The 27,055-nt window shown below is 47.6% G+C and overlaps 1 protein-coding gene across 2 annotated transcripts in view; it reads right to left on the bottom strand.

Annotated features, from left to right (window-relative positions):
* Nucleotides 1-20,140: 20,140 nt before the first annotated feature.
* Nucleotides 20,141-27,055, bottom strand: part of SYNPR (synaptoporin) — a gene marked incomplete at both ends in the record, with an annotated part of 324,123 nt that continues 317,208 nt past the window's right edge. For both annotated transcript variants that reach the window (XM_080715248.1, XM_080715249.1), the window contains one exon: nucleotides 20,141-20,398. In XM_080715248.1, coding sequence (XP_080571374.1) covers nucleotides 20,141-20,398 — 258 coding nt within the window. The remainder of the gene's footprint in view (nucleotides 20,399-27,055) is intronic.

Below are 27,055 nucleotides of genomic sequence, written 5' to 3'. Positions count from 1 at the left end.
GCAGAAGGGTTGGGCGTGGTGGCGCACGTTTGTAATCCCGGCCTTTGGGAGGCCGAGACAGGAGGATCGCGGTTTGCAGCCAGCCCCAGCTACTTAGGCCCTTTGCAACTCAGTGAGACCCTGTTTCAAAATAGAGAATAAAAAATAGGGCTGGGAGTGTAGCTCGGAGGTGGAACACCCCGGGGTTCCATCCCCAGTACTGAAAAAAAAAAATTATAGTAAAATTAAAAAAACACAAACTTGACCTATTTAAGTCCGTTTCAGCGCACAGTCCAGCCGCATGAAGTTCGTTCATGATGTTGTTCCGTCATTACTGCCCCGGTTCTCTGGAACTCTTTTCAACCTGCAAACTATAATCTTCTACCCTTTTAAAACTAACTTCCAGCCGGGCGTGATGGTGCAGGCCTGTAATCCTAGAACTTGGGAGGCGGAGACAGGAGGACTGCAGGTTCGAAGCCAGCTTCAGTAACTTAGTGAGACTCTAGGCAACCCAGGAAGACCCTGTCTCAAACTGAAAATAAAAAGTGCTGGGGGGTGTAGCTCAGAGGTAGAATGCCTCTGGGTTTAATTCCCAGCCACTCCTCTCTCTCTCTCTCTCTCTCTCTCTCTCTCTCTCTCTCTCTCTCTCTCTCACACACACACACACACACACACACACACACACACACACACACGGCTGCACTCCAGGATCCCCACTGTCAGCTCGCCCGGGCCATCACGATGCATTCATCCACTGCTGGGATTACAACCCTCAGGGCTCACATCAGCTCCAAACGTTAATAAACAAACTCTTTAGGGGACATTTTATGTCTCACTAGAACATCGTCCACCTCCCATTCAGCGGTTCACTTTTTTTTTTTTTTTTTTTGGTGGTACTGGGGGTGGAACCCAGAGGCTTTTCTATCTCCGGGCTATACTCCCAGACCTATTTTATATTTTATTTGGAAACAGGGTCTCACTAAGTAGCTGAGGCTGGCTTCGAACCTGAGCGATCCTCCTGTCTCAGCCTCCCAAGCGCGGGGATGACAAGCGTGCGCCACCACGCCCGGCTTAGCTTTTCACCTTTGTTAAAAATGAGTTTGATGCTTTTTGTTTGGGTTTATTTTGGGTTTCTCTATTCTAATCCATTGTTTTTGGGGTTTTTTTTTCTCTGTCTGTCTTTCTCGTCAATATCACACATTACTAACTGATCCTACATAAAACATCTTATATTGGACAGACCGATTCCTCCCACTTCATTACTTTATATTAAAAACAAACTTGTTTATTCTCGTCGTAGTCGTCCTGCCTTCCCATGTAACTTTTAGGATAAGCTTGGATATGTCTGTGCAGAAAGGCATGCTGGGATTTTTGTCAGGAACCGCGCGCTGAGCTGAAGAGAGGAAGAGGGAAAAGTCTGTTTATTTACCCAGGGCTTAGCTTACCACAGTCTTTCTTCTCTTCTGTGTTTCAAATCCCTTCTCTTATGTTCGGACAGGGTCTTTCAACACTTCTTTTAGGGTATGTCTGCTGCCCTAAATGTGAAATTACTTTTCTGAAATTAAATTCTCTTCGTGTTCCTTTATCTGAGAATCTTTAGATTTCCCCCTCGTTCCTAAAGGATATTTTCACTGGCGATAGGATTTGGGTTGGCAATGTTTTTTTCCCCTAGCACTTGAAAAATGTTCCATTGTCTTCTCCCGTTACGGTTTCTGATGAGAAATCCACTAACGTTCCACCTGTTTCCCCTATAGATAATATATTACTTCTATCTGCCTTAGTTTGCAATATTTGAGTATGGTGTGTGCGTGTGTGTGTGTGTGTGTGCGTGCGTGTGTGTTTTGCAGGGGATGGGGATGGAACCCAGGGCCATTCTACCTTCAAGCTACCCCCCCCCCCCCCGCAGCCCTATTTTATTTTTTTGCTTTGAAACAGGCTCTCCCTAAGTTGCTGAGGCTGGCCTCGAACCTGCGATCCTGTCTCAGCCTCCCAAGCACTGAGATGGCAGGTAGGCACCGCCACGCCGAGCAGAGTATGATCATTTTTTAGTGTGGCTGTTTTTCTTATCGGGACATCACTCAGCTTCTTAGACGTATAAATTTATGTCTTTTACCAAATCTGGGAGATTTTCAGTGATTTTTTTTTTTTTTTTGGTACTTTTCAGCCTGCCCTGTTCTTTTTCTTTCTCCTTCCAGAACTTTGGGGACACAGATGTGAGAGCTTTTGTTAGAAGCCCACGGACCCCCAAGGTTCTGTTCATTTTTCAAGTGCGTTTTCTCTCTGTGGCTAATGTTGACTAATTTATACTGTGTCGTCTTCAGGTTCACTGATTCCTTTCTGTTCCCTTCATTCTGCTGTCGAGGAAAAATATCTCAGTTACTGCACTTTTTGCGTGTGTTGTGTTACTTATATTTGTGCATTATAGTCTCACATCATAATGTAAACCATGTTGACAAGCGCACGTACACACTCTTGGTGCCCCTCAGCGACTGCATTTCTTTTTTTTCAGTTTGAAAATACCCATTTGAGCCCGGCGTGGTGGCGCACGCTTGTCATCCCAGCACTCGGGAGGCTGAGACAGGAGGATCGCACGGCTTTGAAGCCAGCCTCAGCTACTTAGTGAGGCCCTCCGCAACTCCGTGAGACCCTGCTTCAAAAATAAAGAAGCCGGGCGTGGTGGCGCACGCTTGGAATCCCCGCGCTTGGGAGGCTGAGACAGGAGGATCGCACGGCTTTGAAGCCAGCCTCAGCTACTTAGTGAGGCCCTCTGCAACTCAGTGAGACCCTGTTTCAAAATAAAGAATAAAAAAAATAGGGCTGGGTGTGTAGTTTGGAGGTAGAATGCCCCTGGGTTCCATCCCCAGTACTGCAAAAAAACAAAACAAAACAAAACAAAAACCAACCCAAAAAACAAAAAACAATACAAAACAAACAACAACAACAAAAACCGAAAAAAAAAAAACCCAACCCATTTGATTGTTCCATGTATCTTCTTTTCTTTGCTAATAATTTTTCTTTTTTAAAATTTGTTTTAAGTGTATTTACAATTACTCCTGAAAACATTTTTTTTTTTTTTTTGGTGGTACTGGGGATGGAACCCTTCTATCTCCGGGCTACACTCCCAGACTTATTTTATATTTTTATTTGGAAACAGGATCTCTTAAGCCAGCGAGGCTGGCTTCGAATCTGTGCTATCCTCCTGTTTCTGCCTCCCAAGAGCGGGGATTACAAGTGTGTGCCACCACACTTGGCTGAAAACATTTTTATAATAGTAATTTTATTTTATTTTTCGGTACTGGGGATGAAACCGAGGGGCATTCTACCTCCGAGCTCCAGCTCCAGCCCCAGCCTGATTTTTTCATTATTTTGAAACAGGGTCTCACTGAGTTGCTGAGGGCCTCACTAAGTAGCCGAGGCTGTCCGCGAACTGCGATCCTCCTGTCTCAGCCTCCCGAGTGCTGGGATGACAAACGCGCGCCCCCACGCCCGGCTGATGTCTGTCTTTCTTCATTTTGTTTGACATCCTCCTGGCTCTTGCTGTGCTAGGGATGCTACCTTATTGAATCCTGGTTTGGGTCATTATGTTATGAGCCTCTTAATCAATCGTATTTAAGCCTTGTGTTTCAGGCCGCTTCCTCTGTACTCCCTCAGCAGGGGACTGGAGAGGACGCTGCTTCCTTACCGCCAGGTGTGTGGATGAGTCCAGGCTTCCAGCAGGGTCGCACTGACTGGTCTTGGGTGGGGGCAGAGGTGGCCTTTGTTATTTCCGGCTCCTTTCCTACCATGTCCGTGTTATTTCCCTGCCCACGGGGTACCCACTAATCCCGCTGATGGAGCTTGCCCCTGGCTGAGTGTTGGTTTGAGTTTCCGCCTCTCCACCCGCCTCCCCGGCATCCCCCATAGAGATGCCTCCGGGTTTCCTCAGGGTATCAGCCAGCCGCGAGGTGGGCAGGGGGGGCTTGTTTCTGCAGTTGAAGAATGAACGTCCTGGCCTCTTCTGTGTCCTCTGTGATGGCGCTTGGCTGCGGGCTGCGGGCTGTGCCTCACGGCTGGCTCTCTGTGGAAGGGCCGGGGCACCGCACTTGTTTGCAATGGTGTTTAATGTGTGTTTATTCTCTGGGCAGTTTTTGGCTTGCATGGGTGCCCCTTTCCTGCCTTTTTGACTGAGAGCTCTTTTTCTCTGTGCCCATGTGTATTTCTGGCGGAATGGGTGCCCGCCTCCTTAGCAACCAGTTGGAGGGAGGGGAGGACAGAGGAAACCCCAGGGAACTCAGCATCTGGAAGCTTTTGGAGTCCCGGAGGCCCAGCAATCTGTTTTCTTTTCTCCACCTTTTAGACTTGTGTTTGTTTTTGGTACACGGCCTAGGAGTTTTAATTGCATTTAGCAGGAAAAATGGGGGGCAGGGGGGTATATTTGCTTCATTTTCCTGCATGCAGATGTCTCCGTATAATTCTGAAAACATTAGATTATTTAAGTATTCACCGTATCTTCATAAGCAGATGCAGAGAAGTTAAATAACTTGCGGGAGAGCCTATTTACCGATGACACCGCACAGCTGATGCCCTCTCAACGGCTTCCCTGCCAGAGCAGCATCGACGTTTCTGAAACTCCAGTGTGCCCCAGTCGGAGCCCGTCCCCATCAGATACTGTGGTCAGCCTGGCCTGTACTTTACCTACATCTACCCTGTCTCTCTGCCAATCATCTGGTTATCTCTCTCTCTATTGAATCTATCTATCTATCTATCTATCTATCATCTATCTATTATCTATCCATTCACCCATCCATCTCTTTCCAATCACTTATCTCATCCACCCATCCATATAATTCTATCCACCTATCTTTCTGTAAGTCCACCCATTCTCTATTTCATCCATCCATCCATCCATCCATCCATCCATCCATCCATCTCTATCTATCTATCTATCTATCTATCATCTATCTATTATCTATCCATTCACCCATCCATCTCTTTCCAATCACTTATCTCATCCACCCATCCATATAATTCTATCCACCTATCTTTCTGTAAGTCCACCCATTCTCTATTTCATCCATCCATCCATCCATCCATGCATGCATCCATCCATCCATCTCTATCTATCATCTATCTATCTATCTATCTATCTATCTATCTATCTATCTATCTAATCTATCATCTATCTACTCTCTCTGTCTCCTTGTCCCCCCCCTCTCTCAGTTTTGCTGAGAAAGGCCCACATCCTGCTGGCCTTTCCACGTAGGTCCCGGCTGCTGCACCCTGGTGATGGTCTGCGCTGGGACAAAGCCCACAGCTGATCAGCAATGCAGGCTTCATGGAATTACTACCTAACAAAACTGGACTCTTCTGTGCCACATATTTTATATAACATCTTGTTTTGGGGTTTGTCTATTTTTAATGAGACAGTCCTCTTGGATTTGTGACTGGACTCGCAGGTGTTGGTACCCAAGCCCATCAACACAATGCGGTGGGCCCGCCTGCTGGACCATCGCCTCTCCGTGGCTGGGCGTTGGCAGTGCCACTTGGATAGACCTTGGCTGTGTACTGAGGTTACCCGGTGGAGTTGCCAGCAGATGCCTAAAGCCTTCCAATGCCTGTTTGTTGTAGGGGAAATTAAATTTTTGAAAAAGGATGCTGAATACTTTATTGATCTGGGCTTAAATTATCTCGCAATGTAATGGGAGGACTAGTTAGAACCTTTAATTTTGCATGGATGCTTGTCATTACGCTGGCCTCTCTGATGTTTGGGAGAGGGACACAGTGGTTGGGATGGCCACGGGAACAGGCTGAGGCCTTTTATGAATAAAACCACGTAATTTTGGTGACACCACCGGCACACCCATCTAAGCGGGGCTGGCGCTTGTTATCTCGTCAATGAACAAAGAAAATGGAACCAGGTTTTAAGGCTAATTTCTGCAAGTAATCCACCACTCACTAAGCAGGTCTGGGATATCTTCCGCTGATCCGTGGATTCTTAATTTCAGAGTTTAATGCCTACAGGGTGAGGAAATCAGGCAGGAATGCTCAGCTCAGCTTAAAGAGGTTTGATAAAAGACTAAAAGAGGAGCTGTGAGCCCTCAAAGTGAGATGCTCGTTCACATCTTCCGGGAGGCAGGCTCAAGTGGGAAAGGGCTCTTTTCAAAGTCACCTGAAACAGTTTAACCTCGCACCTGCAAACTCTCAATTTATCTTTTGAGTAAATGATGCGTTTACATGCTTGAAAACCAAACACATAAAGAGATAAATAAAGGGAAATGACTTTCCTATTCGTAGGCCCATCTGCCTAGCTTCTCTATTCAGATCACCTTTGTTGGAATCGGTTATAAAGTCTGTAATTTTTTTCTCTCAAGAAAATGCCATACGTGATTTCCACACAGAATCAAGACTCGCTTGGGCATGGTAGCACATGCCTGTCATACCTGTACTTGGAAGGCTGAGACGGGGGAACACAGGTTCGAGACCATCCTCTCTCTGCAACTGAGACCTTGCTTCAAAATAAAATCACCATCATCACCATCATCATCATCATTATTAGCAAAGGTGTAGCTTGAAGGTAGAATGCTCCTGGGTTTAATCCTTTGTACCAAGACCAAAACACCAAAACCAAACCCCAAAGCTGAGTGAATTCAGTCTTTTTGGGGCATAAGGTACAGTGTGGGGACATCAGACCTTAACTATAAACCCAGGCATCCAAAGGAGAGGAGTGATGGCTCCCCCCTCCCTTCTCCTCTGTGGGGATCTCTGAAGCCTTTGACCACCGCCTTCTTCCTGATGAGCTGCTTCTGTGTTTCTGAGAGCGAGGAGGGGGAATCTCTGCTTCTGTGGTAAGAGGAGCGCTCCGAGCTCGCACTATTGTCACGGTGGAGATGTTGTCTGTCCCCTGCTCTGACCCCGTGATTAGTCTTGGCCTGGCTGCTGGGCGACGTGTCTCTTCTTGCTATTCCTGCGTTCTTCTGTCCTCCCCGAGGAAGCTGGAGTGCCTCACCTTCACGCAGACCTTTATTTTTCTCGGTTTATTTCTCCGGCACATGCCTTTCCAAACCCAGTGAAAAATTTCTCTGCTGATGTCAGAGTTTGAGTCTAATCGGCAATGAAAAAGAAACAACAGGCTTAGACGTTTCTGAAGCTGCTTTCCCATTGAGGGGATTGCGCCTTGCCCTGGAGAGATTCGGATTCCTAGGATATCAACAGGATCTTTTCTTTTTTTGAGATCTTCTTTTACGCTGTTTTGGACACGGTCTCACCACCGCGTGCGTACAGGGTTTTAAGATACAGTGTTGATGAAATTGTCTTGAACTCAGAAACATCTGGCAATGTGTCTTCCTTTTGGCATGTTTGAAATTGGACAGATGCAAATAAAGACAACCAAGTTGTAAACAGAAATATCCAATCTCGAGCTCGCAGGAGATATTAATATGCCAAAAAATCTATTTGGGGGATTTGAATTTCTCTAATAAAATAAATGTCCTTCTGAGACGTGACTTAGGGAAGCAGGGAACCTGCAAATTTCTCTTAACTCCTCGGCGCCTGTCATGATGATGAATCACTACACGGCTTGTCTGAAGGAGTAAACCTCACCACCAATTTCAAGTTGCCAAGCCCTTTGTAAGTTTCAAGGAATAGAGAGTGCCTAAAAATAACACTTGAATAAAGATTAACGAATTCCTGAGCTACCTCCACCTGACTATCACTGGCAATATCGATCAACAAGAATTTCTATCTCTTTATATAATCTGATATTTCTTCTTTTTTTTTTGTGTGTGTGTGCTACCCAGGGTCATTCTACCTCTGAGCTACACCCCCAGCCCTTTTAATTTGTTTTTAGTTTGAAACAGAGTCTTGCTAAGTTGTTAAACGTCTCTCACCTGCAATCCTCCTGTCTCAGCCTCCCAGGTACTGAGATGACAGACACATGCTACCGCTCCTGGTTCATTATTCTTTTCAAATGTCTAGTTTAGAGTGAGCACGACACGGGAGGAATGCACTGGAACACATTTTGGAATCGGTTCTTCATAGTTGCATGCCGTATCCATTAGCATTCTTGTTCCTGTGGCCCCAAAATACCTAACAACCACAACTTAGATGAAAGAAGATTTGTTTGCTCACAGTTCCGGAGTTTTCAGAAGTTTCGGTCCATGTTAGGCCTGGCCATGTGTGTAGAGTTCAGAGCATGGCAACGGAAGCAGAGAGAGCAAGGGGAGGGGATGATGGAGACAGACAGACAGACAGACAGACAGACAGACAGACAGACAGACACACAGTCCTCAAGGCCAGACACCCGGTCACTTACCTCCTGCAGCCACACACTATCAGTTTACTTGAGCACCCAGTAAGCCTATCAATGGATTTACCAGCTGATGAGATCAGAACCCTCACGATTCAATTTTTGTTCACTTCTGAATGTTGTTTTAAACGTTGCCACACAATAGACTTTCCAGGTCACATTCTCTCTCTCAACCATAACCCGTGAGTAGAAGGGATTCTTGTTTTTAAGTGTTTTTCATCTACCCCATCACTCATTGTTCATTCATTCAGAGAGTTAGTCATCATTCAGTAACCCACATAGAACTGATGCCAACTCTGTGCCAGGCACTCTGCCAAGGCTTTGGGACTACAGATATGAGTCCCATGTTCATGATGCTTAGATGTTTGTGGGGACAAATTGTTAATCCTGACATGGAGATGCTTCTAAACCAACATGGACATTCCCAATTTTTTTATTTTTTTAATTTTTGGTGGTATTGGAGTTCCTGGAAGCCCTTCTACCTCCGGGCTACACTCCAAGACCGATTTTATATTTTTATTTGGAAACAGGGTCTCCTAAGCCAGCGTGGCTGGCTTTGAACCTGCGGGATCCTCCTGTCTCCGCCTCCCAAGCGCGGGGATGACAAGCGTGCGCCACCACGCCCGGCTGGACAGTCCCAATTTTGATAAGGAGATCCCAATTTTGATAAGGGTGTCTGACACAGCATCGTCGGGTGGCGTGGGTTTGCAGTTAGAGGAGGGAAATATCTTTGGGTTGGGGGGAATCCAGAAAGGACCCTCTAATGACAGTTGAGCAGAGTCTTAACCAATGAGAATCAGCCCTGTGCAGTGCTGGGGAGGGGCACCGCGGGCAGAGTGAACGGCAGGTGCAGAGTTTCGAGGCATGGAAAAGAGCCATTAGGGCTGGCACGGAGCAACTGAGCCACAAGGGGAGGCCGTCTACACCGTGCTCGGAAGGCCAGTGTTTATCCTGAGAGCAGCGGGAGATTGTGGAAATAGAGGCACGGACCATCCAGGAAGGTCGTGATGTGAAGACGTGATGTGGGTCTACGTGTAATCTCTAGTTGGTCTATAAACACATTGGAGCCAGAACTTGGTCCCGCCCGTGTGTCGTGGTGAGGTTCTTGTAGTTTTCAGCTCCAAACACGAAGATCTGACCTCGGGTTTCACCCGAGGCAATTTTCCATGTGAAAAATGGATCGTAGTGAGCTTGTGGAGGGCTGTACTGCGAATCCCTGTGGAAGCACACACCGCGTTACAAACAGTGAGAGTTCAGTAGGAGGTGCGGGAGGTTCAGAAAAGCGAGATGACCAAAGACTTGGAAGGGGGGCAGTGCTACTCGGGGTAGCCTGTCAGTTATGGAACACATCAAATTCTGGAAGGAGTATGATCGTGGATATCAGTGGGAATAGACTGGATTGTCGACGGGCACCTGTGTTGGTCCATAATGGACCGCCGTGGATTGCGCTACTGTAGGCATGGGCACCTGAGCATCGCTGGGGCACTCCGACTTTAGCTCTTTTTGGAAAGAGCCCTAGGGGTGGTATAGCTGGCTCGTATGGCGATCATGTTCTTAGTCTTTTTTATACACACAATGGAATTCTACTCAGCCGTCAAGAAAAACAAAATAAGGTCATTTGCAGGGAAAATGGATGGAGCTGGAGAAATATCAGGCTACGTGAAAATCAGCCAGTCACAGAAAGTTAAAGCTCCCGGGTTTTCTCTCTTATGGGGAAGCTGGAGAGAAAACTAAGGAAGGAAGGGGAATTCAGGTAAATGAGGAGGGAGACGAGACGAACAGTGGAAAGGGACTTGGGGAAGGTCGTGGGGAAAGGATAAAAGATGAAGGGGACAGTGGACACCATGCTGTGTCCAAACGGGAGGGCATCGCTCCCCATCTCACTAACATGTATGGGGGCTGGAGGAGCAGCGCTAGTCTGGAGGTGTGCGTGTATGTTTGCACCTCTGAACCTCGCCGTGATGTATATTTATAAGTATGTGTGTATTTATACACGGATACGCACATATCTATACATGTAATATTCTTTTACCTATAAAAGGATAGACTGGGTTGCTTGATGACACGAGATTGCTTGCAGATTGCTCCCGGGGAAATATCAGTTGCCCCGAAAGGAGGGAAAACGATTGCTAATGTGAAGACAATTCAGCTTTCTGCTTTGCTAGAGCTCACAAGGTGCTATGCGAGCAGGCCACCTGTCACGTGAGGTTGTCTCTGGGGAGTAGCGAGGTGGCTTTGGGCGGCCAGGGACCAGTGAGCGCAGGGCGGAGCCCAAGCCAATTAGACCCTCGAAGATGCGGTCAATCAATACGGGACTAAGGTAGCAGATGCTCAAAGACGCTCTCTTTCCCGCCACCAGGAAGCCTTCAGAATGATCGCAGCTGCCTCCAAGGGCTTCGTTCAATAAAGCAGGGCGCAGATGGCGGGGACGTGTCCACTTAAAAGAAACACTCAACTGGGCTTCAAATATTTTCAGAGATACACAAGACTTCCGGGCAAATAAACAAAGTTCACTCTAGTATCATCTTGGCCTTTTGGGATCTAGTATATATTATATTATTCACAGAGATGAGTTCTTTTTTGTTTATTTTATTTTGTTTTTGTGGTACTGGAGGTTGAGCCCAGAGGCATTCTACCTTCCAACCATACCCTCAATCCTATTCTTTTTATTTTTTTGTGGTCCTGGGGATTGAACCCAGTGGCATTCTATATCCGAACTACACCCACCCCCAGCCCGATATTTTATTCTTTATTTTGAAGCAGGGTCTCACTAAGTTGTGGAAGGCCTCACTAAGTAGCTGAGGCTGGCCTCAAACCCAGATCCTCTTATCTCAGCCTCCCAAGTACTGGGATTACAAGCGTGTGCCACCATGCCTGGCTCTATTTTATTTTAATTTTTAAAATTTGAAACAGGGTCTTGCTAAGTTGCTGAGGGCCTTGCTAAGTTGCAGAGGCTGGCTTCAATCTGCGATCCTTCTATCTCAGCCTCCCAAGTACTGGGATTACAGGCATGTGCCACCACGCCTGGCCTAAAAGAGGTGAGTTTTGATCTGGGATGGAGGATCTAGGGTCATTCTTGGAAGTGCTTGTGGCTGACGGTTTCTGAAGAGCATCAGAAAAAAAATCCCAAACCCAGCAGAGCCTCCTCTTGTACTTGGGCACAGCGAGAAGACACTACTAAGCCTTCTGTGTTTAGCAGTCCCTGTGACTTAACTAACCTGTGCCGTTAGTTAAGGGGCCTGACTTTACTTGTGTTGGCAAATGTCTCTCATAAAAACTTCCTCTCCATCTATGAAGAATGCGGCACTCCGTGGAAGGGTCCAGGAACACTGGACAGACTGGGCCTTTATTGGTTGTACCCTGGTTGGACAGACAAGTGACCCTGGCTTAAAATTCAACAGGATGGCTGGGCATGGTGGCGCACGCGTGTCATCCCAGCGCTTGGGAGGCTGAGACAGGAGGATCGCACAGGTTCGAAGCCAGCCTCAGCTACTTAGTGAGGCTCTCAGCAACTTAGTGAGACCCTACTTCCAAATAAAGTATAAAAAAGGTCTTGGATTATAGCCTGGAGGTAGAAAAGCCCCTGGGTTCCACCCCCAGTACCACAAAAATAAAAAATAAAACTCAACAGGATGGTGGGGTAGCCCATTGTGGTCCAGAGACATGGTGTAGAGTGAAAGAGGGATTTTGGACACCGGGTTGTGGGGTTCTGCATTGGGCGGGCTCTACCCACTCCCATCTCAGGAACCCTGAGCAGTTGATCTAACTTTCAGAAATCTCAGCTTTCTCATTTGTGCAGTGGGTATAAGGATAGTGTTTCTTGCCAGGCGTGGTGGCGCACGCTTGTAATCGCAGCAATTGGGAGGCTGAGACAGGAGGGTCTGGGTTTGTGGTAAGCCTCAGCTACTTAGTGAGGCCCTTTGCAACTCAGTGAGACCCTGTTTCAAAATAAAGGATTAAAAATCAGGATGGGGTGTAGCTTGGAGGTAGAACGCCCCTGGGTTCCATTTCCAGTACCTCAAAAAAAAAAAAAAAAAAAAGATAGTTTTTCTTGCATTTCCTCTGAATATCAAACAGGAACATGGCTACAGACTATATATAGTTTTCTGCAGAATACTCAATAGATTGTAGCAGGAAAGAGCTGATTTTACTGGTTCTCACAAGGATTTTGCCATTGTCGAACTTCTCCAAACTTCGGTTTTCTAAACCGATCTACCTTCGGATAAGAATTCAATTTCAACCGGGGACAGGGGCATCTGTCTTTGTTGAGCTGTAGGGAGTGTCCCATGGACTATCAAGGTCACTGCCACTTTTGACGAGCTCAAAGCACTTCCTATAAAGCGGAACTTGTTCGTCTGCCAGTGTTTACAATTTCCCCAAGCTGGTGTTACCTCCCAGGACCAGCCTGAGCCGTTGTGCGATGCTAACTCAGCCCTCATCCGAGCGCTGGCTGCCATGTTCCCCCACGGGGGCTTCCGGCATCTCACACGGTGTCTGTCTCCCCCAGCGCTACTGCTCTCCTGTGTGTCTTTCTGTTTTTGCTTCTCCTTAGCATTAATCACTATTTGAATTGACCTTGTTTCTTTATCTGCATAAGTCCTTGAGCCCTGACCTCTTTGAGCACGGGGTAATGTCTGCCTTCTTTAAATCCCATCTGTCAGCCGGGCGTGGTGGCGCACGCTTGTCATCCCCGCGCTTGGGAGGCTGAGACAGGAGGATCGCACGGGTTCGAAGCCAGCCTCGGCTACTTAGTGAGGCTCTCGGCAACTTAGTGAGACCCTGTTTCCAAATAAAATAGAAAATAGGTCTGGGAGTATAGCCCGGAGGTAGAAAGCCTCTGGGTTCCACCCCCAGTACCACCAAAAAAAAAAAAAAAAAAGAAAATCCCATCTGAAATGTATATTCCTTAGCAGAGAATTGGGCCCATGTTGGGAGCTCAGTAAGTATCTGCCGAAAGAACTGGTCAACTTATCAACCTAGTCTCAGCACTCCCATCTATAAGAAGTTGAAAAAAACAGTATATAGACTCCTGAAAACCCTTTGGTCGTCTTCCCCCAAGCTTATATCTTCTGTAATCACGGCAGAATGATACCTAGGAGACTGAGACAGGTGGATCGCAGGTGCGAGGACAACCTCAGCAACCTAGCTGGTGAGACCCTGTTTCAAAACAAAAAAGTGGCTGGGCGTGGTGGGCACGCTTGTAATCCCCGCGCTTGGGAGGCAGAGGCAGGAGGATCGCACAGGTTCGAAGCCAGCCGCGCTGGCTTAGGAGACCCTGTTTCCAAAAATAAAATAGGTCTGGGAGTGTAGCCCGGAGATAGACGGGCTTCCAGGAACCCCAGTACCACCAAAAAACAAACAAACAAACAAACAAACAAACAAAAAGCCAAAAAAGTGAAAGAGAATTGGGGGTGTAGCTCAGAGGTGGAATGCCCCTGGCTTCCATCCCCAGTAACACACACACACACACACACACACACACACACACACACGTGTGAAAATTCAATCACGCCGATGTACTCTCTACCTGCCCAGTGGCTTCCCACCTAGAATAAGGTCTGTTTTCCGTGTCTAGAATCCGGATCTTTCCAAACTCGGCAGCCCCAGCTCCTGGCTCCCCATCGCAACACCCCCCCCGGGGGTTCCATTGATTTTTTTCTTATCAGCTCTTCAAAGACGTGGGCAGCCTTCTACTCAAAGATCCTGGACACACTCTCTTCTCCCCTGGAAAGCTCTCCCAGGACTGATGCCTGCCTGTGGGAAAGAGGAGTAAGCCAGCATCCTGTGCAAAGTTGGTTGCACAGAGCTGAACTAGACTTCAAGGTATAAACGCCGGGAGTCCTCGTGTCTCTGCATAAAGCGGCTGCCCTGGTAGCCATTTTGGCTGCCCACCCGCCCTTCTCCCTGGGTCCTTTGTTTCACACCCTCAATCAGAATGCTTTCCGTGGGCCGTGTTTGCTTTATTTCCTTGTCTGCGACTTCCAGTCTTGAGCACAGAAGCTCCAACGATGCCAGGGCTTCGATTTTCTCGCTTCAGTGCACGTAGGAGCTCAGTTCTGGAGAGCTCGGCCTTGCATAAGTGTGGCTTGCCTTTAGACCTCGACATTGAGTTCAGCTCTGTGCAACCGACTTCCTGCACACTCAGCTCACTCCTTCCCACAGACAGCCGGGCCGGGCCTTGTTGCCACCCTGTGAGGCGGGATTATCTGCAGCCCTGAGCAGAAGACCCGTGATAAAAGTGAGGTTCATCGACCGCAGCAGTAGGAGGTTCTCACGCACCGGCGTCGCTTTCCCTGGGTGAGCCTCTGCTTTCAGCCACAGCTGGAAGGATGGTTCCTGCTCCTGTTGACCGTGACCTCCCTCAGGCACCGTCCAAGGCTGTTAATCCTTCCTCAAATTCACTGTGCACAGGAGCGAGGGAGGGGAAGGCTGCCAGTCCCCTGCCCCTAGCCCACTGCCCCATAGATGTCAGGGCTCTAACTTATGTCTCTGGAGTCCTAGGAACGTGTTTAGTTCGCAGGTAAGTGCGACTTGGAAATGTGGGAAGGTTATCACCTTCCTCGGCACTCTCCAGTAGGAGTTAGGATGGATGGATTAGAACGCCAGCTCCTGTTCCTTAGTAGAGAATTCCAAGAGCTTGCCTGCCTGCCTGCCTGCCTGCCTGCCTTCCTCCCTCCTTTCTTCCTTCCTTCCTTTCTTTCTTCTCTCTCTCTTTCTCCATCCTTCCTTCTTCCTTCCTTCCTTCCTTCCTTCCTTCCTTCCTTCCTTCTTCCTTCCTTCCTTTCTTTTTCTTTCTCTCTTTCTTTCTCCTTCCTTCCTTCCTTCCTTTCTTTCTCCCTTTCTTCCTTTCTTTCTCTCTCTTTCTTTGTTCTTTCCTTCTTTCTTCTTTCCCTTTCTTTCTTTCTTTCTTTCTTTCTTTCTTTCTTTCTTTCTTTCTTTCTTTCTTTCCTTCTTTCTACTGGGGCCCAGGGACATTCTACCTCTGAGCTGCACCCCCCAGCCCTATTTTTTTTTTCTTTCTTTCTTTCTTTCTTTCTTTCTTTCTTTCTTTCTTTCTTTCTTTCTTCTTTCTTTCTTTCTTTCTTTATTTTTGGTGGTACTGGGGTTCCTGGAAGCCCTTCTATCTCCGGGCTACACTCCCAGACCTATTTTTACATTTTTATTTGGAAACAGGGTCTCCTAAGCCAGCGCGCGTGGCTGGCTTCGAACCTGCGCGATCCTCCTGTCTCTGCCTCCCAAGTGCGGGGATTACAAGCGTGCGCCACCACGCCCGGCCTTTTATTCTTTATTTTGAAACAGGGTCTCACTGAGTTGCAGAGGGCCACACTAAGGAGCTGAGGCTAGCCGTGAACCGCGATCCTCCTGTCTCAGCCTCCCAAGTACTGGGATTACAAGTGTGCGCCACCACGCCCGGCTTCCAGAGCTATTCTTAAGAGGACTCGGAGATGCCGATGAAACGTTCTCATCCTGCCTCTGCCTCTGCCTCTGCCAGGGATGTCCTCCCCACAGCCTTCGATGGGGTTTTCCTCCCTCGCCGTCAGTCTCCAATCCCTCACTCCTGCCTCCTGAAAGCACCTCCCGGACAAACTGCTGGCACCCAAACCCTTGTCTCAAGCTCTGTTCTCAAAGAAATTCTAACTCAGACAGTGTCTGCTATGTGCTGTAATACCTTTGCAGAGTTTTATCGTTGGGATGTGGGGTCAAAATGTTTTCTGAGCCGGGCGTGGTGGCGCACGCTTGTCATCCCCGTGCTTGGGAGGCAGAGACAGGAGGATCGTGCAGGTTCGAAGCCAGCCGCGCTGGCTTAAGAGACCGTGTTTCCAAATTTTAAAAAAGTATAAAAATAGGTCTGGGAGTGTAGCCCTGGAGGTAGAGGGTTTCCAGGAACCCCAGTACCACCAACCCCCCCCCCAAAACCCCCCAAACAACAAACAAACAAAAACCACAATGTATTCTGAAAAGCTCCCGTGAGGGTAATGTAGCAAGGTTCAGAGGTGGGGCGGGTTGGAGGAGGCAGGTCACTGGGGGTGGCCTTGGGGACTCTGTTTGCCTCTGGTCTCTCTCTCTCTCTCTCTCTCTCTCTCTCTCTCTCTCTCTCTCCCTCCCTCCCTCCCTCCCTCCCGCTGTAATGAGCTGAGCAGCTCTCCTCCATACCCGGCTGCCACCATGTTCCTGCCTTGGAGCCAGGCGCCCATGGACTGAACCTTTGAAACCATGAGTCAAAAAAACCTCCCCCCTCTAAGGTGCGCTGTAAGGCGATTTGGTTGAAGTCACGAGAAAGCTGGCTAACACACACGGCTTACCTTTTTCATCCTGCCAGTGACAGATATTCCTGTTATCTCCGTGCTCGAGAAGGAGTAACTGAAAGAGAAATCAAGTATCTAGCCAGAGGCGTTCACTGGCCGCCCCCACGGCTGGGTGGAGGAAGGTGGTCCCCGGGGTTCTGACCTGGGCCTCTCCGCCTTTCCAGGCTACACAAACCCATAAGCTTCAGAAAACCCCCAGGGCTTCAGAGAAAGCTTAGAAAGAGGAGAGTTCAGTACACGGCAGGGCGGGTGGTCCGATCCCAGAGCTGACTCTTCCTACCTGTGTTTGACTTCCTCTCAAGGGAACAAAGGCTCCGGGAAGCTAATTAATACTCTGAAACCCAGCTAGAGAACTGAGAGGCTGAGATTCCAAATTAGGATTACTTACCAGACACCTCGCCCCGGGCACACCAGCCGCACTGACTACTCCTCTCTTTTGTTACAGGGCAAATCAACCGTTCTTTACTTGAAACCCAGAGAACTAAAATGAGTTCCGTGAGACCCCTTGATTGCAGATCTGTAGCGGACTGCAGGAGCCTGTCTCTCCGTCCACCAGGGCGGGGCATGTGTTCTATTTCTCAAGACCCCTGATGTGCCTTGGAGTTGCTAAGGCCGGACAGAGGGATACACACCTGTCATCCCAGTACTTGGGAGGCTGAGACAGGAAGATCGCAGGTTGGAGGCCAGCCTCGGCAACTTGGAGGGACCCTCGGCAGCTTAGTGAGACCTCATTTCAAAATAAAAATAAATAACATTGGGTTGGGGTATGGCTCAGAGGTAGAATGATGATGAATTCAATCCCCAGTACCTCCATCCCACATTCTCCCCCCTGCCATAAAAATCACTGCTGTGTAGGAAGCTTCTCTGATTTGGAGAGTCATGACCGTTTATGAATCGGTGGCTGACCTAAGGAAGCAGCCCCGTTAGCCAGCATCCCAGGAAATAAAGGGTACAGCACCCTTCCTGCCACCCCCAGTCCGCTGCCTACTAGATGCCAGGAGTTAGGGCTCATGTCCTTCCTCCACAGTATCTTTCTCTTCTCCTCTGCTCCTCCATCTGCTGCGGGACCCGAGATCCTTCCAAATGCCAATCTCGCTGTGTCCCTCCCTGGCTTAAGAACCCTTCTGCACCTTTCTGAGCTCCTTAAGACAAAGACAGGGTCTCTAATTCTGGCCTTCGAGCAGGTTTCGCCCCTGCACCCACCAGCAGCAGCATCTCCAGCAAAGCCCCCCTCCTTCATCACACCAGGGCACCCCTTTAAGTCCCTGCTGCACCCCACCCGCCCGGAACACGCGTCCTCCCCACCCCCATCCTCGATAAACTGTGTGCAGTGCTCAGATCGGAACCCCCCCGGACCCTTCCCACGGCACCCACGCACCGGCTCCAATCCCTGGTCGATGTGCTTATGTGAAATCCCAGTTCTGTGACTGGGGCTTGGCGATTTAGTCTGTCTCTTCTAATAGAAGGTATGTCTTTGTTTTTTTAATTTTTGGGTGGTACTGGGGATGGAACCCTTCTAACTCCGGGCTACACTCCCAGACCTATTATATATTTTTATTTGGAGACAGGGTCTCTTAAGCCAGTGAGGCTGGCTTCGAACCTGTGCGATCCTCCTGTCTCCACCTCCCAAGCGCGGGGATTCCAAGCGTGCGCCACCGCACCTAGCCAGAAGGCATGTCTTTTTTTTTTTTTTTTTTTTTTTGGTGGTACTGGGGTTCCTGGAAGCCCTTCTACCTCCGGGCTACACTCCCAGACCTATTTTTTACATTTTTATTTGGAAACAGGGTCTCCTAAGCCAGCGCGCGCGGCTGGCTTTGAACCTGCGCGATCCTCCAGTCTCTGCCGCCCAAGCGCGGGGATTCCAAGCGTGCGCCCCCGCACCTGGCCAGAAGGCATGTCTTTTAATGGGGGAGACTGCTTCTGTTTCTGCTCACAACTGTGCCCCCAATGACTTGCAAGGTGCTGGGTGCTGGGTGCACCTGAGGTCCCAGAACGATGGAGTGACTGAATGAACAACTCTGGGCCCAGAGAACAGGATAAGGGGAGGGATGTTTTGTCGTCGCTGTTGGTAAAGTGGACCGGGTTCTGGGGCGACACCAGCCACTCCTCGGTCAGCATCAATTGCCACAACTTTATTAAGGTCAAATAGATATCACGATACAGGTGTGTCCAGCAGGATCATAACACTGGTTACAGGTGTCATCTAAGAGACAAGGCTATTTTGTGCTAAAATATTTCCTACATCACAGACCACACAAAGAGTTTGCACATCGGTAACGGCAACGCTTATCTGGAAACAGAGATGCTTAGCTCGCCTTGCTGTTGGGCTCTGGTGTTGCAGCTGAGTTCACACAGAGGCAGAGGTTGGCATTTTTCTTGATAATGAACATATTCCGGGGAATGTATTTCTTGAGAGCCCTCTTTGGGATCCAGAGAGACACACAAAAGCCATCTTTAATTTATGGGTTATACTCCAATCGGAATTTGTAAGTCAGTTGAGCTGTGACTGGGGGATTTTTTAATAATTGGATTGAGGAACATATCAGCTTGACAAATAAATAGGGTTTAAATGTTTGGCTGGTCATGTAGGTCTACAGAATATCCTTTCTAGATTAGAAATTTGGTCCAACAGCTTGGTTACCAGCTAACTCCGCATCTCCAGGGTTTTAAGAAGATACCACTTTATGACCTCAGCTAGTTATTGGGCCTTAATTACATACATTCCACAGAATAACAGCAGCAAAACACCACAGAAAAATCACAGGAATGTAAATACTTAGCTAAGCAAACAGGATAAATATCAGAAAGTTATCAGATGTAACGCTGTTAACTAACAGGTGTTGGGGAGGGCAAATCTTAGTTACAATGCATTCAGAACTTCGGTAAAGCCAGAAAGACAAAATCTGCAAAGTATACAAAGCAATACGTGTATTCCTTTAAGGTCCATTTAACAAATTCACGGTGCAAACTAGAATAAAAATCTTGGTAAATACGACGCAAACATCCGTTGTGCGAGAAATGCTTACCCATGCACTAAATCATATGTGCGCTGATTCACTGAGTTAAAAAATAATAATAATACGGAGTAATTGTCTGAAACAAACAGCGACTGTGCAGTCCTAGGGGGGGGGCCTTAAACTAAAAAAAAAATAATAACGCATGCAGGTCGCGAGACACCCAGTTGTCTTCTAGGAGCCATTAAGATGGCTTTTGCCTCGAAAACGTACAGGAAAACTCATCGTTATTTAATTTGCGTTGTGCATATGCCAGACCGGAGACTCGAGGCTACAAAACACTTCTACTCGCTCACACACACGTGCAGAACGACCATAAAAGTATCTGTGTATATAACAAGGTGCTCGCCAATTAGCCCGCCGTGATGTCTCATCCTCTCCTTCCCAAGTCCCATTTATCACAACCCAGGCCTTTCTACCCTAAATGAGCACAGCGTGGCCCTAATTTACATTCAACACTCAGCATTAATAATTGATGGAAACCCTTAAAAATTCTCTGTCAGTGCTGTGGGCGGCGAGGAGGAGGCTACCTCCGGGAGAATGTAGACGGTACTCTGTTAAATCTGATTGGTAAAGGACGTGGGGCCGCCGGGCTGTTGACCAGCCTCTTCGGAGGTTGGCCCCAAACTCGCCTGCTGGTTGTACCCACCGCGTGCCCCATAGCTCTCCTGGCTGTACCCGCCTTGGTTATAGCTACTGGAGTGCTTCTCCAGGGGGTCCGCGAGGTATCTCTGGCCCGAGGAATGCCAACCGGTCTCCTTGAAAACAAACCATATGTTTCCAGCCCAGAGGATGAAATTCAAGAATCCAAAGACCTGCGGGAGAAGCAGAGTGGGATGAGTTGATAGACGGGAGAGAAACCTTAGAAGAATCTCAATTTCAGAAAAACAAACAAACAAAACCTTGGAGGACACTGGACACCACGGGTCACTTTTCATTTCCACGTTCTGGCCCGTTCCGATTTTCCAGTGGACTCCACAATCTCGTTTTGAATTATCTGGCGTCTATTGAACGCCGGCTCCCTGCTGGCCTCCGAGCCCCAGCCCCAGCCCTTTTCCTTTTTTATTTGTGAAACAGGGGTTTACAGAGTTGCCGAGGGTCTTGCTAAGTTGCTGAGGCTGGCCTTGAGACTGTAATCCTCCTGTCTTTGCCTCCCAGGCACTGAGCTTAGCATGAGGGATTAATATGTATTGATTCCCTTGGTCTCAGAAGACAATCCTAACACCACCACCACCACCACCATCATCATCACCGTTATTAATTTGTGGTACTGGGAATGAAGCCAGGGGCATTCTGCTTCTGAACTATACCCTTAGCCCGATTTTATTTTTTATTTGGAAGGCAGCTGTGCTTACCAGTATATCACCAATGCTGACTTTAATTTGGAAACATGGCCTTATTAAGTTGCAGAGGGCCTCACTAAGTTGCTGAGACTGGCTAGGAATCTGTGATCCATCTGAGGGCTGAGGTTACAGGTGTGAGCCACCACACCTGGATGACAATGTTATTATTGTGTCCATATTATATATATATATATATATATATATTTATTTATATATGGTACTGGGGTTCCTGGAAGCCCTTCTACCTCCAGGCTACACTCCCAGACCTATTTTTATTTATTTATTTATTTATTTATTTATTTATTTATTTATTTATTTATTTTTGTGGTACTGGGGGTGAACCCAGAGGTTTTTCTACCTCCAGGCTCTACTCCCAGACCTATTTTTATATTTTATTTGAAAACAGGGTCTTACTAAGTTGCTGAGAGCCTCACTCAGTAGCTGAGGCTGGCTTTGAACCTGTGCGATCCTCCTGTCTCAGCCTCCCAAGCGCGGGGATTACAAGCATGCGCCACCACGCCCGGCTCCAGACCTATTTTATATTTTTTTATTTATTTAGAAACAGGGTTTCTTAAGCCAGGGAGGCTGACTACAAACCTGCGCGATCCTCCTGTCTCTGCCTCCCAAGCGCGGGGATTACAAGTGTGTACCACCATGCCCGGTGAAAGATATAGGAATATTTTACAGAGATGTAGAACTGTGGCCTGAAGCCCATGACTTGGTTGATAGTAGAGCTGAGTTTTAAACCCAGTTCTCTCTGATGAGATAGCCTGAGCCTTCTCACCCCAAATGATCTATCCCTCATGCCACAGAGGATCACCTTTGGGTGGTACAGGGTGGAGCGCTTTTTGGTAATGTATATTCATTTACAAGGTGACCTTCTCTTTGTGGCCAGAGATGCTACTTTTCCATTGATTCTAATACTATAAAGAAAACTAGCTCATTTAAAAGCTTGCAGTAGAGCTGGGCATGGTGGCGCACGCTTGTCATCCCCACGCTTGGGAGGCAGAGACAGGAGAATCGCGCAGGTTCGAAGCCAGCCGCGCGCGCTGGCTTAGGAGACCCTGTTTCCAAATAAAAATGTAAAAATAGGTCTGGGAGTGTAGCCCGGAGGTAGAAGGGCTTCCAGGAACCCCAGTACCACCAAAAAAAAAAAAAAAAAGCTTGCAGTAGATTCAAAACTACACTGAGATTCCATCTAACGCCAATCAGAAGGGCAGGCATAAAGAAGTCAAATAACAATAAGTGTTGGTGACGCTGTGGACTCGTCTACACTGTTGGTGGGAGTGCAAACTAGTCCAGCCACTATGGAGATCAGTGTAGAGAGTCCTTAGCGAACTGAAAGTGGATCCAGCATATGATCCGGCCAGACCACTACTGGGTGTCTTTCCAAAGGGAACCAGAGACCTGCGGCCATATGTGCCTATCCAGGCTCGTAACAGCACAATTCACAATAGCGAAACCATGGAACCAAGGTAGGTTTCCATCAACAGATGAACGGATTACAAAATTATGGGGAAAACACAATGCGATTCTACTCAGCAATAAAGAAACATAAAATCACATCATTCGCAAGAAAATGGGAGGACCTGGAGGACACTATGTTAAGTGAGATTAGCCAATCAGAGAGAGAAAACTTCCAAGTACTGGCATTAAAAATGTGCACCACCATGCCCAGCTTACTGCAAGCTTTTTTTTTTTTTTTTCCATTACTGGGGACTTATCCCAGGGTCATCCTACCTCTGAGCTATACCCCCCAGCCCTATGTTTAATTCTTTATTTTGAAAAAAGGTCTCACTAAGTTGCAGAGGGCTTTACTAAGTTGCTGAGGTTGGCCATGAACCTGCGATCCTCCTGTCTCAGCCTCCCAAGGATTGGGATTACAAGCGTGTGCCACCATGCCTGGTACAAGCTGTGTGAGTGTATGTGTGTGAGTGCGTGTGTGTGTGTGTGTGTGTGTGTGTTTAATGTAAACCATGTTGACACTGACATACTTGCATACGCTCTTGGTGCCCCCCCCATTTTCCTTACTCCCAATACGGGGTACACAGATTGACATTGGTATATATATCCACATGCTTATACATCATTTATGCTAGTAATTCTATTAACACTACAACCTAAGTCCTCTTCCGCTCCTACCCTGATATCTCCTCCCTGGTTCCCCTGAGGTTTCTCCTCATCACCTGGAGTCTCTCCGTATCCCAGTCACTCCTCTTAAGCCAGCGCGGCTGGCTTTGAACCTGCGCAATCCTCCTGTCTCCGCCTCCCAAGTGCGGGGATGACAAGCGTGCGCCACCACGCCCGGCCTGCGTATCTATGTTTATCGCAGCACAATTCATATTTGCCAAACTATAGAGCCAGCCCGGGTGTCCATCAACAGATGAACGGATCACAAAATGACGGGATATTCACACAGTGGAATTCTACTCCACCACGAAGAAGAACGAGATCATGTCAGTGGCAGGAAAATGGATAGATCTGGAGAGTATCACACTAGGTGTGATTAGCCAGTCACAGAAAGGGAAAGGTCGGACATTTCCCCTTATTTAGAGAAGTTAGGGAGACATGGGGGTGAATCCAGATAAAGGAGGAGAAACCTTCACGGAGTGAAGGAGGGGTTCTAACTGCAGGAGGCGAGAGGGAAAAGGAAGGCTTCAAGAAGGAACACGTCAATGGATGTGAGGTACACAGACTCATCCCAGGGAAGTGGGGTGGGAACTGGGGAGGGCTCACCAAGTGCCGTGTGCACGTATTCCTCTACCACCTGGGACTTCATCACAACATATGATTACAGTGCACACCCCCCATTTTTATTTTAAATAATGGACTGGTATAATGGCCACATCTCTGAAGTAGGGTGCTGGAATTTATTTTTTGTGGTACTGGGGGTGGAACCCAGAAGCTTTCTACCTCCGAGCTATACTCCCAGACCTATTTTATACTTTATTTGGAAACAGGGTCTCGCTAAGTTGCCGAGAGCCTCACTAAATAGCCAAGGCTGGCTTCGAACCCGCGCGATCCTCCTGTCTCCGCCTCCCAAGCGCGGGGATGACAAGCGTGCGCCACCACGCCCGGCTAGGGTGCTGGAATTTTGACCCTTGCTGGGTCAAAAATTTATCCCATAGCTCTGGGTGGCAGGGTAGAGCGGGGTGCCCTGTTTTTGTGTGTGGGGATAGGAGGCTGGTGTGAAGATGTGCGTCCTGGGGGGTTGGAGCAGGGCTGTTTACCTGTGGACCGTGATACCACAGCTGATGGATGAATCAGCTATCTCTGGGCTCTGGATCAGAGTGAGCTGGCCCTGTCCTTTCTTGTGCTGTGACTTTAGACAGAGCCCGTTGTCTCTAGACCTCAGAGATCCCCTTACATGAAGGGAAGATAACAGTTTTCTCCTTAGGGGAGGTTCGGGACGTGGAAGGTCGATATTGCTGGGCGCATAAGTGCTCAAGGTAAATTACGTGTTGAATCGCATTCTAGCACATTTCCATGAATTGCAATCGATTGATTCTTTTGGTGTGACATAAATTGAGTGAGGTTTGGCGGTGGGGCTCTGTTCTTGAGAGAGGGTAGCAGCTGAAGCAGAATAGCTAGGCTCCCAGTTGACCTAATTGGGGGCTGATTTACAGGCCCCTCTCTCCCGCCTCCCTCTCTCCACTTTCCCTCCTTTGTCCCTCCCCCTCCGTCCTTCATCCTTCTTTCCTTCCTTCTTCATCCCTCTGTCCTCCCTCCATCCTCTGTCCTCCTCCTTTTCCTTCTATCCTATTCCAAATTATTTTCTTCTCTTGACATTAATTAAAAACCTGTTTTATGTTGTGGCCTACGCTAGAGAGAGAAAGATATAAACGAGGTATAGCTGCTTAATCAAAATGAATTAGGTGATCACAGATAAAACTCTAATTTATATATAGAACATTTTAACGACAGGTACAGTAATTAGGATCTTTTCCATTAAAGGGGAGATCTTAATTAAACCTACCTTTGTAAGTGTATGTCGATATATGGGGAGTTATCAAGGTATCTTTTCAGGGGTGTCGGAATGGCTCTGCTCAGGACTCTATTTCTGTTTTCTACCTCCTGATCTTGTTGCTACAAAGTCTCTCTTTTTTAAGGAATTGTTCAAGAAGAATCCAGCTGGGTGCGGTGGCACTTGTTTGTAATTCTAGTACTCGGGAGACGGAGGCAAGAGGAGATCGCAGGTTCAAGGTGGACCTCAGCAACTCAGCAGGACCCCATTTCAAGATAAAGAATAGGCCAGGCATGGGGGTGCAGGGTGCACGCTTGTAATCCCAGTACTTGGGAGGCTGAGACAGGAGGATCACAGTTCGTGGCCAGCCTCGAACATTATCAAGGCTCTCCGCAATTTAGCGAGACCCTGTTTCCAAATAAAGAATAAAAAACAGGGCTGGGGGTATAGCTCAGAGGTGGAATGTCCCTGGATTCCATCCCCAGTACTGCAAAAAAAAAAAAAAAAAAAAAAAAAAAAAGATTAAAAATAAAAAGGACTGGGGGTGTAACTTGGAGGTAAGATGCTCCTGGGTTCAGTCCCCAGTACCAAAGTGGGGAAAAAACAGAGAATGTAGAAATCACGGAAATTCAACTTAAAAGTAAGAACTGGTTCCCCACATGGTCACTGACTGCTTATGTCACGGTCAACACAGAGGTATCAGAGATATCTTGGCTGGCACGTTTTTAGGAGTCCTTGAATCATTTCTTGCCATTTTATTGCAACTGAAATCAGGGAAAGATTTTGATTCAAGCTCGGGAAGAGGGACTGGAAGAATCTGTACATAGCAGGAGAAAGAACAGAGACAGTGACATCTATACTCTCCAGAAAGACGTGTCAAGTTCGCGCACATTGAAGCTATGGAGGCAAAACTAGAAGTTACAGATAAAATAATTATGCTCAGCGGACCTTTAATAAAAATCAAGATGGCGGTGCACACCTGTAGTCCCAGTTCCTGGGAGGCTGAGAGAGGAGGATCACGGATCGGAGGACAGCCTCATCAATGTAGTGAAACAAAAAGAAAAAAGGCCCGGAGGTGTAGCTTCAAGGTAGAATGCCCCTGGGTACAATCTCCAGTACAAAATATAAGATAAGGCCGGGCGTGGTGGCGCACGCTTGTCATCCCCGCGCTTGAGAGGCAGAGACAGGAGGATCGCGCAGGTTCGAGGCCAGCTGCGCACGCTGGCTTAGGAGACCCTGTTTCCAAATAAAAATGTAAAAATAGGTCTGGGAGTGTAGCCCAGAGGTAGAAGGGCTTCCAGGAACCCCAGTACCACCACCACCAAAAAAAAAAAATATATATATATATATATATGTATATATATATATATATATATATGATAAAATAAATCAAGAGATTAAAATACATTCTCCCAGCTGGGCGTGGCGACGCATGTTTGTAATCCTTGCGCTTGGGAGGCTGAGACAGGAGGATCGCGCAGGTTCGAAGCCAGCCTCAGCTACTGAGTGAGGCTCTCGGCAACTTAGTGAGACCCTGTTTCCGAATAACATATAAAATAGGTCTGGGAGTGTAACCTGGAGGTAGAAAGCTCTGGGTTCCATCCCTAGTACTAAAAAAAAAAAAAAAAAAAAAAAAAAAACCCAAAACAAAAAAACATTCTCTCTTCCTTAACCTTCTTTAGACTCTAGAACTATATGACATTTAAGAAAGTGAATATATGTTCATAGTAGCTTCCTGCTGACCCTGAGACTTTGCCACGGGCCAAATACCATATTAACTATTATTTGTACATTATTTCACTGAATTATTTCAACAGCCGCGAGGTCTGTTCTATCACATGCTCATTTTACAGTGAAAGTTGGCTTGATTGGTCTTGAGCAGCCAGTTACTGTATCGTGGAGCCAGGGTTTGAACGCTGGCACCGACTCCTGCATCGTGCCTTGAACCTTTCTGAGCAGGCATGGCCCTGGGAGAGTCTGGCTCTGTACCCGACATTGCTCTCACTAAACTGGTGGGCCTTACGCAAGCCCCTTAGCCTCAACCCCTTGACATTTATACTATCTGGACAGGTTACCTGCCTTGTAGTGTTATTTTAAAATTACAGATACGAAAGTACTTTGAAAGATGTCAGTTTGCTACCAACACAGAAAAGATGATTGTCTTT

The sequence above is a fragment of the Muscardinus avellanarius genome, assembly GCF_963383645.1.
Source record: "Muscardinus avellanarius genome assembly, chromosome: 18".
Classification (NCBI taxonomy): domain Eukaryota; kingdom Metazoa; phylum Chordata; class Mammalia; order Rodentia; family Gliridae; genus Muscardinus; species Muscardinus avellanarius.
The sequence above is the reverse complement of the archived record's forward strand: the minus strand, read 5'-3'. Positions and strand labels throughout refer to the sequence as shown.